Here is a 14,149-nt window from a genome sequence, read left to right on the forward strand (position 1 = left end):
TGACAACCAGGAAGAATCCTGTACACCTCTGGCGCGTTTCTTAGTCTTCAGTGAGAAATGGTAGGAGAGAAGCGAAAACGTACCCCTGCTCCAGCATGTAGCTAGCTAGCTTGGAACAAAAGATATCCTAGAATGGCACTGATATAAAAGTTCTACGTGCAATGCCAGGTTTAAATTCCCCTGCCTCCAAAACGTAAAATAATTCTGCTGCCATTATCTGAAATCCTATGGGACTGAAAAATCCTTTCGTATTACTGAAGAAACGCCAGTATTCTAGCTAATTTGGGAGAAAGATGTTCTGCTCGTAGAAAGATACTATTGATATATCTCAGAAACACTTGACACTCTGCAGATGGAAATAGGGGGGAAATGTCTCCCTACCCCCCCCCCCATTTGAAGTTCTTCTTTCTTAACTCTTTCTGATTTTCGACAACAATATCTTAATACCCGAAGTTATTTGGCCATCCTTGGAAGTGCAACTTACCCTCTCAAGGGACTTAAAAGTTGCCTAAGTCTGAGGAATGAGTCACTTTGTTCAATTTTGATGAGTAATCTCAGGTGTCATGGAACCCCATTCTGAAGAAAAAGAGGGGAGGGGGCGTCAGATCTGCAAACGGAAGAAGACAGGCCGCTGCGGATTGGATGGCGAGATCTCGATTTTCCTATAATTGCGTCATTTCGAACCCAATTGGGTCCAGATGTTATGCGCACCGACGGATTGCCGTCTCGGAAACTCTCAATCAGACGCAAGCGAAAGGAGAGGAGGCGGCTAATTAAATATTGAGGAGAAAGTCGCGTGGGGAGCGTGTCACGTGGGTCTCGAGGCTCAGCGAACCTGGGATAAATACCGCGCTGCAGCCAGCAGGCAAAAGCGCGAGCTGCTGCGACAGAGAGTGCCGAGCGCCCAGCGAGCGCTCCGACCCGCCGAGGAACCCTAAGGGCTGGTCAGCCGCAGTAAGTGCCTGCGCCCTGCTGGGTGGGCTTTCCGCACCGCGCACCGCTCCGAGGCGGCGTCTAGCAGGGCTGGATGGGCCGCTGCAGCGAGGGACTGCGGGGAGAGAGCTGAGGGACCGCGGAGGGACTGCGGGGAGACGGCAGGGAGACGGCGGCGAGACGGGTATCCCAAGTGCCTTGTCCCTCTTTGTCTTCCACCCGCACAGCCTCCTGGCTTGAAGGTGTGGATTGGTGGGTTGGGAGCTGGGGGAGCTGGGATCTAGGAAGAATAGGATTTGAGAAACTTGAGGGCTTGATTCTCTTTCCTAAAGGGTACCGACAGGACTTTAGCCCTTAGGCGGTTTACCTTGTTTCAATCGACCTTGAGTTCCGTTGTGGGATCGAAAATTCTGCTGCCTCAACTCTTGGATAGAAACCCCCAATACATCTATATTTTTTTCTCTCCTCTGCCTCTTCTCCTCACTCTTCCCAGAAATCCGACATGAAAATCCTCGTGGCCTTGGCAGTCTTTTTTCTCGTCTCCACTCAACTGTTGGCAGAAGAAATTGGAGCCAACGATGATCTGAATTATTGGTCTGACTGGTCCGACAGAGACCAGATCAAGGTGAGACTCGGTCCCAAGATGGCCCGCGCCGTTCTTCATGGGCTTAGGAGGTGTCACTTACCCCCCGCGATAGCATCCTAGTTACCCTAGCGGGCACCGGGACCGTAACCGGAGGCGGTGGAGGCGCGCCGGGAGGGATGTAGAGGAACGCCATCCCCTGGGTCCCACACGAGATTTTGCATCCAAGAACCAAGTTTCCTCCCGAGGGCTGCATCGTCGGGTCTCGGGAACTCTCTGGAGGAATAATACCCTCCCAGGTGATCCCGGAATCCTCAAAAGACTGGAAACCTCACAAGGTTTCATCCCCTGGTAACGCGGATTTCGGAGACTCAGGTCCAGCTGCAAGGACCTGGCATTTGGAAATGCTGGGGCAGGGGCAGAGGAGTGCGCGCCCGACGCAGGCAAAAGCAGGGGCAAGTGGCGAGGTGCTGAGGGCTTGGAGGGTCGCAGGTGGGTAGGAGGCTAACTTCCTGCCATGACTTTTACTTTACGGACCTGGAGACGTAGCCGCCAAGTTTTCCTTGAGATTGCTCGCAGGCTATTCGCGCAAGGGAGCGCGCCCCGCCGGAACAGTGAAAGTCGCGCACTGTTAGTTGCTTGTAAAGGGCTGTCACCTTCCCTACCCTCCCCCCGCCATTCCCCCACACACACCTGTGCGCATTTAGGGCGGTGAGAAGCCTCCAAAGCCCGAGCTAGAGATGAACAAAGTCCGGTAGCTGAGCGGCAGATGAATGAGGGTCCCCGGGATGGGAGGAAAGAGGGGAAAGCGAGCAGGGCTTGGAGACGACGAGCCTCCAGCTAACTGGTTAGGGCTAGGCTTCGGGGAGGCGGCGGCGCCGGACATGAATTGGGCGGGGAGGAGTGGAGAGAGGCAACGCCCAGGTGTGGGGAGCACGCCTCGGAGCTGGTTCCCCAACCCTGGCTTGGCCTGTCCCCACCGCCAAGATTTGCCCCAGGCTGGAGCGCACCACCAGAATGACTCTAGTTTGCCGGCGCCTTGCACTGGTTGCCTACACGCCCCTGTCGGTGCGTCTGTCCTCTAGGAGGAGCTGCCCGAGCCCTTTGAGCATCTTCTGCAGAGAATCGCCCGCAGACCCAAGCCTCAGCAGTTCTTCGGATTAATGGGCAAACGGGACGCTGGTGAGATGGGCAGCCATCACCCTCTCTGTCTCTCTGGGCACCGCCCCCACCCCGCCACTCCCACCCCGGAATCCTAGCTCATGCTCAGAGCACGCAGTCTCTCTTGATCTATGAGCAGAGATTTCCACCCTAAAATGGGTATATCTCCCGGAGCGCGACTCTGGCCCTCACCCTGCTAACACACACATACCACGGAGGGAGGGAGAGATCGGTCCAAACCACCAAGAACAGGAACCAACCTTAAGCTAAGTGCTTCCTTGACTAAGGATCCAAACTGACAAAAGAACAGGAAGGCACGGGGCCTCCAGGGGATATCAGAATGTTCTCAGTCCATGTGGAAAACTGACTTTAGACCACTGGGGTTAGATTAGATTTAGCTGCCAGTGTCTCATGATAGAAATATTTCCTTTTCTTGAATTCTCACACCATCAGTGGAACGTGTAAACAGTTAATGTCAATTCGTCTCTTGTCAGATTCCTCAACTGAAAAACAGGTGGCCCTGTTACAGGCTCTTTATGGTAAACATTTCTATAAATCTTTATTTTACTCTTGTGAATGCACATGTATGAAAATGGAGAAGGTCTTTTGTGGGCTGAAATACAGATTCTTGGTTGACTATTGAATAAAGAGATGGGTTTGCTCTCTCTCTCTCGAGCATCAAAGCTGACCGGCCTTGAAGATGTATCTCTTATAAGAAAACAAGAGAGGCGGTACGGCCAGGCAGTTCAGGCCTCAGGAGTCTCACAGACCTGAGTTTGAATCTGTGGCCCACATAAATCACTTAAAAGTATTCCTTTTGTTTAAAATATTTTGTTTTTATTATTAATAATTTGGATAGCATTTATGATTCTGCGATATTCCTCAGGATAGTACATGAATGGAAAATGTTGCATTATTTTAAAAATCTATTTTATAATTCTCTTTAAAAGATATAATATAGCTCCTTTAAAACAAATCTATTGTGTTTGTTAATTTTATTTTTCTTTCTATAGGACATGGCCAGCTCTCTCATAAAAGTAAGTTCCAAATTATTTTGACATTTATCATATGCAAATGTAAATTAGATTGAATTCTACTTTACATAATAACTTATTTTCTGTTGTAATGTAGAACTTAATATTTTTAATTAACACAATTTAAGAATGGAGCAGACTCATATTACATCCAGAACATGAATGTTTAAAGCTCTGTTGTTTAAACATATCATACTTACCAAAAGCATGCATTATATTAAAAATCCTTTAACTCCCAGCTGAACTGTTGCTGAATTCCTGACCCATAGAAACTGAGATAATAAAGAAAGAAAGGAAGGAGAGGAAGGAAGGAAGGAATGAAAGAAGGGAGGGAGGGAGGAAGGAATCCTTTAACTCCTGTAAATTGTTAGTTTAAGATAAGAATTTCAATCCTAGGGGTAAAAATCCACCATACATTCCTCTCCCCTCATCCCCACCCCGTCACTTCCACTGAAAAAAAACAAAAGCAAAAACAAAAATCTAAGCATTTATAGGCATCTCCTAGTTCATTTTAGTATGCTGGATTCCATGATGATGTCATTTATTAGCGTAATCCAGCAGCCAATTAAGAGGATGGAGTGAATGTCTGAGAAGCCATACTAAAGGTAAATATAGATAAAGTTGTAGAAAGTACCAGGGGTCCATCTTAATCACACTCACTTATCCCAAGGTCCACTCACTTACTCCAACTTGGATTTTGATTCACTGGAAGCAGAGTAGAGGCCACACTAAGATAGCAGCCGTGTTCTTAGCTAATGTAGTATAAACCAAGAGACATCCTCCCACTAGAGTTAAAATAATAATCCTTTCCAAAGGCTTCATCTTTGAAAATAAATAAATCTTATTCATATTTACTTTCTCAGGACTTGACTTTCAGGGGAATTATATATAGCAAAATTCCATGTAATGAAAATAAATGTACTTTATTAATGTCAAAACTAATGTACTTTTTCCAAAAGAAATATTTTTTAAAATCCAATAAAATAGCACTAGTGAACTTTAGAAGTTTATAATCATCAGGTATAGGAATCTGATTTAACTAAGCTTCAGTTTCCTGAGAAATACAACATATTCAGTAATATGAGGAAATAAGCTTTGATGTTTCTGTCACACAAATGTGAAATTGACTCCCTAAACATCAAAGCTAGCCCAAATAGCAATATTTAAAACATTTGTATATAAACAGATAAAATACAATATGAATAAAGTGTACTTGCTAATATTTAGATATAGAATGGAGAAAAGTGCTTTCACTGTATTATTTTTATTTAGTGTCATTTATAAGACTTACTAGGAATCTTTATTTCTTCAGGCTCACCAAAACTTGAAATAATTATATATTTATTATATAGGCATATATTTAGAAGCTTGCTTTTTCTTGGTACTAGTTATAACAGTTTATTTCCTCAGAGATATACATATTAAAATACCCCTAAATGTATTTTTCCAGGGCATAAAACAGATTCCTTTGTTGGACTAATGGGCAAAAGAGCTTTAAATTCTGGTATGTATAAAACCATGACTGCAAATAAACAGTACCTTAAATCTACTTCTATTTTCTCTAAGGCATTCTTTTCAAAGTATTAAACAAGAATAATAAAATTAAAATTAGTATTTATGTTGAAAAAATCTAATTGAAATAAATAAATCCAAGAATGGATTTATAGATGATTGAGCTAATATCACCACAATATCAATCTATCCTTCTCAAACTCCCAGTGTCTGCCGCATTTAATCATTACCTAACCTGAATCTTTGGGGTAGTCTAATACCCTTTCCCTTACATCTGTTCAATAAGCCACATTTAACCTTACTGAACTAAGGGGGATGGGGGATGGGGGAGATAAGACGGATAATTTTACTTGTTACCAAGGTAATTGGAAAATCTTACAAAAGGTTAAATCTGACAGTCTTCCAACACAAAAATAAATAAATAAATAAAAACAAATCCATTTTTACAAATCACTTGCTCTTAATGATATTATAGAAGCTCAAACTCTAAACCTCCTGGTGAATGTTTAAGACTAGGAGAGTAACATAGTCTGTTCCAATGCCTTCAAAAACGAACACAATCAAATTATCCTAGAGGGTTATAATCAGTTCTGGCTATAACCCTTAAAGAGAAGGAGTGCCACAATTCTCCTCATAACCCAGTTTAAGTCTGAACAACTCTTTCACTTGATGCAAAGCCTGCATATTTCCTTTCTTTTCTTTAATTTCTTTCTTCTATGTAAATTCCGTATGCATTTATCTGAAAACTCTAATTTCTTAACTCATTCATCACAGTATTTTTATTTATTTATTTATTTTTTTGCGGTACGCGGGCCTCTCACTGTTGTGGCCTCTCCCGTTGCGGAGCACAGGCTCCGGACGCGCAGGCTCAGCGGCCGTGGCTCACGGGCCTAGCCGCTTCATGGCATGTGGGATCTTCCCGGACCGGGGCACGAACCCGTGTCCCCTGCATCAGCAGGCGGACTCTCAACCACTGTGCCACCAGGGAAGCCCCCATAACAGTATTTTTAAGGTTAAATAACCCCTGTATCATTTTCATAGAAACTGGTATTTTGTTAAGCTCATTCAGGCCATATAGTTCGTAGTTTAATTTGAAACTATTCAAATTCTCTTTATTTTACCTTCAGTGAAATTAGAATTAAAATACTAATCATGTAATTAATTAGAAAGTAATCATCACCTGTCTTATCCATTTAGAATATTTCTGGTTTCCTGAAAATCTGTAAGTAAGATATGCTGGCTTAATTAATCTGAAAAAGTCATGCAAAAATGAGGTATCCTAGTATTTTTTTTTTAATTTCATTTTATTTTTGGCTGCATTGGGCCCTCGTTGCAGCGCGTGGGCTTTCTCTAATTGTGGTGAGGGGGGGCTACTCTTCATTGCGGTGCGCAGGCTTCTCATTGCAGTGGCTTTTCTTTTTGCGGAGCACAGGTTCTAGACGCACGGGGCTTCAGTAGTTGTGGCTTGAGGGCTCTAGAGCGCAGGCTCAGTAGTTCTGTCGACCCCTGGGCATGTGGTATCTTCGCGGAACAGGGATCGAACCTATGTCCCATGCATTGGCAGGTGGATTCTTAACCACTGAGCCACCAGGGAAGTCCAAGGTATCCTCCTATTTATATTGGTTCTCTACCTTCCAGATTTAGACACTACATTTATATTTCTTCGTCCGTAATTTGGAGGCTTCTCAAGTTTAAATTTTAAAGAAGTTACCAGTGTACCTAATGAAAAACTAAAATTGTTTTATTAGTATGTATTATCTTCCAGCTTTTGGAAATGGAATATAAGTTTAAACCACACTGGCTTTATTTGTATCAGAAGTGTACACTAGCCCTTATATACCTGTGGTTTTCTTGATAATCACACCAGTCAACAACTTTCCATTTTCAGAATTGATAAAAGGTTTCAGAACATGCTTAACTTTACAAATAATATAGATATGTGCAATTTGAACAAATTAGATGCTATTAAATGTACTTAAAATAATATAATTATAGATAATATTAAATAGAATCACTGTATGAATCAGAGTCAATTTATGACTAAATCTTTGCTCCTCCATTTTAGTTTAGAAAATATAAAAGGAAAAAATGGGCAAGCATGTAATTTATACCCAATCGGGTACCTTTTCATATAATCAGTTGAGGCAAGGTTATCATAGACACCTTCTACAGCCATCCGATCCTTACCCTGTTGGGGTCACAGACCCCTTTGACAATCTGAGTAATCTAGAAAGTGTCTTCCCAGAGAAACCCTTATCAGCTCATACACACAAACATTTACATATGGTTTTAGAGGGTTCAAGGACCAGGTAAGAAACTCTGCTTCCAATTAAGAGAACATTGTATTTCAGCTCAATCACTAATGTCTTTGGTTAGTTTACATTCGCATTCCCTTCCCTTCTCTGAGGAACAACATTATGTTACCGAAAGCTTGTCAGGAACTGAACTTGTGCTGATCACCCTCCTCCTCCTACAAACAAACCAGGGTCAGAAATGGACTGTTTCTTTCCTTCAGAACTGCCAAGATTGGGCCTCAGACTATTCCACCCCAGAAGTGTGTGCATGATTGACATAAAATATTCTCCTTATTGTTAACCTCACTTAAGGGAATCTTGGATGCTAATGAGAACCTGCTCAGTGGTAAAAGGGGAAAGTGATAACACTGGAGGCTTCACCTACCTACTCTTTCATCATATCCTTCTCACTGAGAAAATTGTTTAGAGTGGCACCTATGATTCCTACATGTCTTTCACAATTCTTTCTACTATTTCTATTTAAATTCAGTATTTTATACATGCATACTGAATTTTTAAAAGCACAGCAGTTTGACTACAATGTAAATCTAAGTGTATAAAGTATTAGATAAAATGATGAAAATATATACTTAAGTATTTTGATCACAGCAATCTGATCCTTATCCTTTTGTGGCTGCAGACCCCTTTGAAATTATATTTAATAATATAATATAATGTAATTTGGTACTTTTTTCTGTCCATATAGTCAAAGTACTTAAGTTACTTGCTAGCTATATGTTAAATACCTTTGGAAGCAGTGATTAATCTTTCACAGGCCATTAGGGTGCTAGGAGGTAAGTTAAACTATGTTGTATTTAGATGGTTCAGTTGCCCTACTTATAGACAATGAGATTGTTTTTAGTCTCAAGGACAATGTGTCATTGGGAGGAATCCACAAGATAGGAAGAGACCCTCACGCCATTAGGTACCCTTATACCAGAAATCAGCAAACTTATTCTGTAAAGAGCCAGATAGTAAACATTTTAGACTATGTGAGCCATACAGTCTCTGTAGCAACTACTCAGGTCTTCCATTTTAATGTTAAAGTAGGCATAGACAATACATAAATTAATGGGTGTGGTCATATTCCAATAAAACATTATTTACAAGAAAAGATAGTGGGCTGCATTTGGTCCATGGCCTGTAGTTGGTTGACTCTGTCCTAGAATAAAAGTCCCACATTTTGCTTTCATCCTCCTACTATTCCTGTTTACTTTAGGCATTGTCCTTTCTATAAATCACCATGGTGTCCGCCACTGCTTGAGAAAGCTGTGGAGAATCAATGTTGCAGTATACTGTGGAAATACACTTTGGGGGCACCAAGTCTATGAGGATGACCAAAATAACCAAGAATTCTGTGGACAGATCACTTCCAATCAGGATAAAGACTGAGGCCCGATTGGAAGATGTGCAAATAAGACTCTTAGAAATACTTCAATGGAGTGAAAAAAGTAATTATGAGTTTAAAATAAGTTTCTGTATGCCTTGAACTTTGTTTAACTGTGTCAGTGAATCTTCTTAACAAACCCTTTACCTTATCTTTGTTCTCAGTGGCTTATGAAAGGAGTGCAATGCAGAATTATGAAAGAAGACATAAATAAACTACCTAATGTATTATTCATTGAGCTTCATTTGTGTCAATGGCCAAGGCAAGATAAAATGAGACATGCGCTATGAGGAATAATTATTTATTTAATAATAATTGTTGTTTTGAGTTGAAAACTCAAAAAGTATTTATTTTTCATATTGTGCCAATATGTGTTGTAAAAGCGTGTTGTAATTCTAATATGACAACTCGCTCAGAAGTAGAAGTCAGTGGTAATTTCTCAACAAAGCACAGTATTCAATGAAGTCGTAAAAGCCTATCAGAGATATAGTCTCCAAAGAAAGAAACCATTTCTCTTTGTTGGCAGCAGGCACATCAGCTACTACTAAAGAAAGGAGACTCACAGATAGGCTGTGCTTCTCCATTTGTTTTCATGGTGAAAGTGTACTAAGACTTGGTACCAAACTGTGTTTGTATCCCTGCAGCATGTTTTATGTTTTGTGACTATATAGAGATGTTTCAAAATTTTAATGTGATTCTAAGGTCTTTATTTTATTGTACAATGTGTTGTGATAGTTTACATTTTAAATAAAAGAAAAAATATCTTGAGAATTGGGTCTTATTCTTTCATTAACATTTATGTCAAATCAGCAACCTTTCTTTTAGTAGATGAAATATGTTCCAAGCTGTTTTTGGCTGCTAAATACTGAAACAGAAAACTACTAAATCTCTCTTTCTTAAGGAGAATGAGCAAAATGTAATCCCAGTTTCTCTCTCACACACACTTTTGGCACAGGATCATTCATGGAGAAAACAATTACATTCTGGTCCCCAAAACAGTTAAGGCTCAATTCCGTTTATATGTGCTTATGATTTACTTTTACAAATAGGATCATCTATTTTAAAGATGCATTTCACTGGTTATTTCCTTGTTGTGCAAAACATCAGCACACTACCATTTCAGCCGTGTTTAAAGCCCAGGAATAAATGCAGCAGTGTTTGAGTCTCACTAGAATCAAGACACCAAACCAAACTCTCACAAAGGTCACTGGAGGATGATACAGAAAGATAGAGAGCTGATAATATGGCATCACCCCCATAACAAAGATAAGAGCCTCTTTCTTGCATATCTAAAGACTGCCTGTGAATTGCTAGTGCCCTTAACACTCCAGCAGAAGCACGAGTATCAGAAATACAGGGCAATCAGAGGGAAGCTCTTGTGTATTTATTTAAGGGGAAGCATTACTAAGTGTCCTTGGAATCATTTTCTGATTGCATAAGAGAGTGTGAAATATTGACAAGTGGTAAATCAACTCAGGACAAACATTGCTCAGTGAAATAAAACTCTGTGAGTTTATTCTGGACTGGTGACTGTTGTTCATCAACATTAAAACCACTTGTGGGGGGCTTCCCTGGTGGCTCAGTGGTTGAGAGTCCGCCTGCCGACTGTTCGTGCCCGGGTGCGGGAAGATCCCACATGCCGCAGAGCGGCTGGGCCCGTGAGCCATGGCCGCTGAGCCTGCGCGTCCGGAGCCTGTGCTCCACAACGGGAGAGGCCACAACAGTGAGAGGCCCGCGTACCGCAAAAAAAAAAAAAAAAAAAAAAAACAAACACTTGTGGGACAGGAGCGCTAAAGCATATTTTCATCTTTATATATTTAAATGAATAATTTGTTCAAAAAACTCCAATGAACTAATTTTCCTTATCACACAATACATTTAAATGCTACAAATTATATTATGATAAGCCAAAAGGAGAAAATCAGAGTCATCTAGAACCCCATTCCCCAACAGTAATGTTTGATGTTCTATTTAATAATAACAATAATTGTAACATAGAATCATCATCATAATAATAGCTTCATAATATATATTTAATCACTCATTGAAGGAAGTATTATTATTATCATCATTTTACATTTGAGGATATGAAGCTCAAAGAAATGTTGGGGTCGGAGATTATAATATGAGAGGAGTCAGGATTAGAAGGGAATTATTAGGCAGAAATAACAATGAGATTGATGAAGCAAACTGGCATAGCGACAAAACTGAATACTATGACATCACTTAAAATGGCATTATGGTGTGTTTAGTGACATGAAACAACATATATGGTATGTTTTTAGGCACAAAGCAGTATTTCTGCATTGTATGTACATATATTTTTGTGCATAGATGTTTTAACAGGAAGGAACCATGTAATGGATAAGAGTGCGGGGTTCAGAGTCAAACTACTCCATCACTTAATGGCTGTGTGATGATGGGCAAGTCCCTTCACTTCTTTCTGCCTTGTTTTCATCATCAGTAAAACTGGACTAATGATGCTGTCCAGTACTATCATACACCACTCTACACAGTGGACAGTAGCCAGGTGGAGCTTAGGTGAGGGTCGTGGGACATGATGCATGTCAAGCTTTGAGCACCATCTCTGACACACAGCAAGCATTCTGTGAATGTTACCTGATGCCATTGTTAGCTACTCTCCAAAATCCCCAAAGAGAAAATTAGCACTATATGATAGCCACTAAAATGGTTTTTATAGACACACTAAAGAAGTAGTAGCAGCATGGGTAGTTTCTAAATAGTTACCACACAAATTAAATCTGGGGCCGTCTCACAAATAGAGTGGCGCCTTGTGCTGTGCATCACTGCACTAGACAGTCCCCACAGCCCCATCCCTCTCTGAGATTCTATAAATCTCTGCAGCAGGATTGAACAGTGCTGGGTGAAGACCATTGTCTGCCAGGCCACACCCCTGTCTGCTCTCCCTCCAGGCCCAGAAACCTAGCAACCGCTGAGCAGGAAAGAGAGTGACTTCAACTTGAAGTTTGTACTCATGAAATATTTATTGTTACTTCCCCTCTGTGGCATACTTCCTTCAACTAAAATGAGTTTTCTTCACCTATATTCTTTCTAAAATACTTTTACTCTGTTACAAAACAGCAAAAAGCTCAATCTGTATAGTTAAGTTACCACAATATTGCTTTGGTTTGGGGTTTGTTTTTTGATTTCGGTTTTGTTTTGGTCAGGATCCAGAGCAAAAATAAATGACACTCAGGCTGAGTCATTAGAGGAAGATTTAATAAAGGGACTAATCACAAAAGTGTGGGCAGGATGTAGAGAAGCCAGCAATGGAATGTGGTCTCCAGGCTAACATCCTTGGAGCCACTGTGTTCCCTAGGCCTGAAGGATCAAGATGAGGAAGTGAGGGTCTCTATGTGCCAAGGGCCGCCTGGCAGCTGTTGTCTTCATTAGAGGACGAACCAACACAGGATAATCAGTATGGGGGAGAGAGTGGGGAGGTCAGTGTATAAATGCCCCAACCTCAATCTCCTCCCCCTGTCTGATATGCTCTTGTTGCCTCCATTGGGTAAACCCATCTAGAAAACAAAGGGCTCAGAGCCCTGGGTGCTGTCCACACTGGAAAGCTGCACAGACAGGGCACCAAAGCTGGTGGAAAAAGCTGGTGAGCACATTGGGAGGTGGAAAAGGAAGATGCTCAATACATCAAGTATCCCATTATTTTGAATCAAAAGGAAACTCATAAGCAGAAATTCAAATAGAGAAATGTAGAGAGTAAAAATAAAAGTCCTTATCTGAACACCAATTCTACTCCCGAAGGATATAGTTTCATGTGGATCCATCCAAAGAAACAAACAAAATTAATCTTATTTCAACTTGAGCACATGCTGAAATCTCCCCTTTTAACACCAAATCATTATAAGAATTTTTAAAAGGTACATACATTTTTAAAAGAAATTAATAATTACATTGGGATTTGTGAAAAACAGAGAAAGGACTTTTGGTGGGCCAGAAATTACACAGTTTCTGGAAAAAGAAAGCACAGGGAAGCCACAGCTGTAAGCCATGGTCCTGGCAGGAAAATGCGGAGACTGCAAAGGAAGGTGCTAACCCCAGAATAGGGAATTGACCACTGCAGAACGGACTTCTCATCAGCAATACTGGGTGCCATGAGATCCAGAAACAAAATCTAAAAGTTCTTAAGGAAAATAATATTCAGCCAAATTATGAATTTGTGAAAGAAGAAAAACCACCTAAAAGCTGTTAGCTTAAGCCTTTATTAAAACCATCACAACAGGTGAATTGCTCAAGATGGCTGTTCTGCAGGAGAGCAGATAGCCTAAAGAATTCACATGTTAGACTGATGAAGGTCAGTCAAAGTTCCACTATCTGTACAACTATTGTCAAAACAATTCTGAGAATTGTTCACAGTTCTGATTCTCGGAAGTTATAGGGAACTTAACGCTGCATTAGTCATGGGACAGGATTTAATAAGACCAACCTAACCCTCAAGACTTCACCACAGAACTGTTAGAACTAACAAATTCAGTAAAGTTGCAGAATACAAAATCAACATACAAAAATAATCTTGTATTTCTATATAATAACAACTATTCTGCTGAAAAAGAAATAAAGAAAACAATCCCATTTACAATAGCATCAAAAACAATTAAATACTTAGGAATAAATTTAACCAAGTAAGCAAAAGATCTGTACGCTGAAAATTATAAAGCACTAATGAAAAAAATTGAAGAAGACACAAATAAATGGGAAAAGAGTCTGTGCTCATGGATTGGAATTATTAATATTGTTAAAATATCCATACTACCCGAAGTGTTTTACACATTCAAGGTAATCCCTATTGAACTTCCAAGGGCACTTTTCACAGAAATAGGAAAACAATCTGAAAATGTGTATGGAATCACAAAAGACCCCAAATAGCCAAAGCAATCTGGAGAAAGAAGAACAAAGCTGGAGGCATCATACTTCCTGATTTCCAACTATATTACAAAACTGTAGTATTCAAAACAATATAATGCCAGCACAAAAACAGATACGTAGACCAATGGAACAGAATCGAGAGCCCAGAAAGAAATCCACACACATAGTCAACTAATATTTGACAAGGAAGCCAAGGATACTCAATAGGGAAAGGATAGTCTCTTCAATAAATAGTGCTGGGTAAACTGGATACTCACGGCCAAAAAAATGAAATTGGACACCTATCTTACACCTCTCACAAAAAATAACTTGTAATGGATTAAAGACTTAAATGTAAGACCTC

The 14,149-nt window shown here is 40.6% G+C and overlaps 1 protein-coding gene across 6 annotated transcripts; it reads left to right on the top strand.

The window, feature by feature from the left end:
• The first annotated feature begins 735 nt into the window (after positions 1-735).
• Positions 736-9,667, top strand: TAC1 (tachykinin precursor 1). Of its 6 annotated transcripts, none has more exons than XM_060305004.2 (7): positions 736-954; positions 1,427-1,558; positions 2,602-2,698; positions 3,172-3,216; positions 3,691-3,714; positions 5,162-5,215; positions 8,737-9,062. In XM_060305004.2, the coding sequence occupies exons 2-7, from the start codon at positions 1,436-1,438 to the stop codon at positions 8,907-8,909; spliced, it is 516 nt and encodes a 171-aa protein (XP_060160987.1). In that variant the 5' UTR covers positions 736-954; positions 1,427-1,435; the 3' UTR covers positions 8,910-9,062. The 6 variants fall into 6 exon arrangements, with proteins under 6 accessions (XP_060160987.1, XP_060160989.1, XP_030712814.1 ...); XM_030856954.2 differs by lacking the exon at positions 8,737-9,062 and adding an exon at positions 9,069-9,667 and having other exon boundaries at positions 746-954; XM_060305005.1 differs by lacking the exon at positions 736-954 and adding an exon at positions 1,030-1,175.
• Positions 9,668-14,149: the final 4,482 nt, after the last annotated feature.

The sequence above is a fragment of the Globicephala melas genome, chromosome 9 (genome assembly GCF_963455315.2).
Source record: "Globicephala melas chromosome 9, mGloMel1.2, whole genome shotgun sequence".
Lineage (NCBI taxonomy): Eukaryota > Metazoa > Chordata > Mammalia > Artiodactyla > Delphinidae > Globicephala > Globicephala melas.

Bases quoted from the DNA above. Each gene is read 5' to 3' on its own strand.
- TAC1 (XM_060305004.2), top strand. From the start codon at position 1,436: ATGAAAATCCTCGTGGCCTTGGCAGTCTTTTTTCTCGTCTCCACTCAA. The intron at 1,559-2,601 runs GTGAGACTCGGT...TCTGTCCTCTAG, and splicing joins CCGACAGAGACCAGATCAAG to GAGGAGCTGCCCGAGCCCTT. The intron at 5,216-8,736 runs GTATGTATAAAA...TGTTTACTTTAG, and splicing joins CAAAAGAGCTTTAAATTCTG to GCATTGTCCTTTCTATAAAT.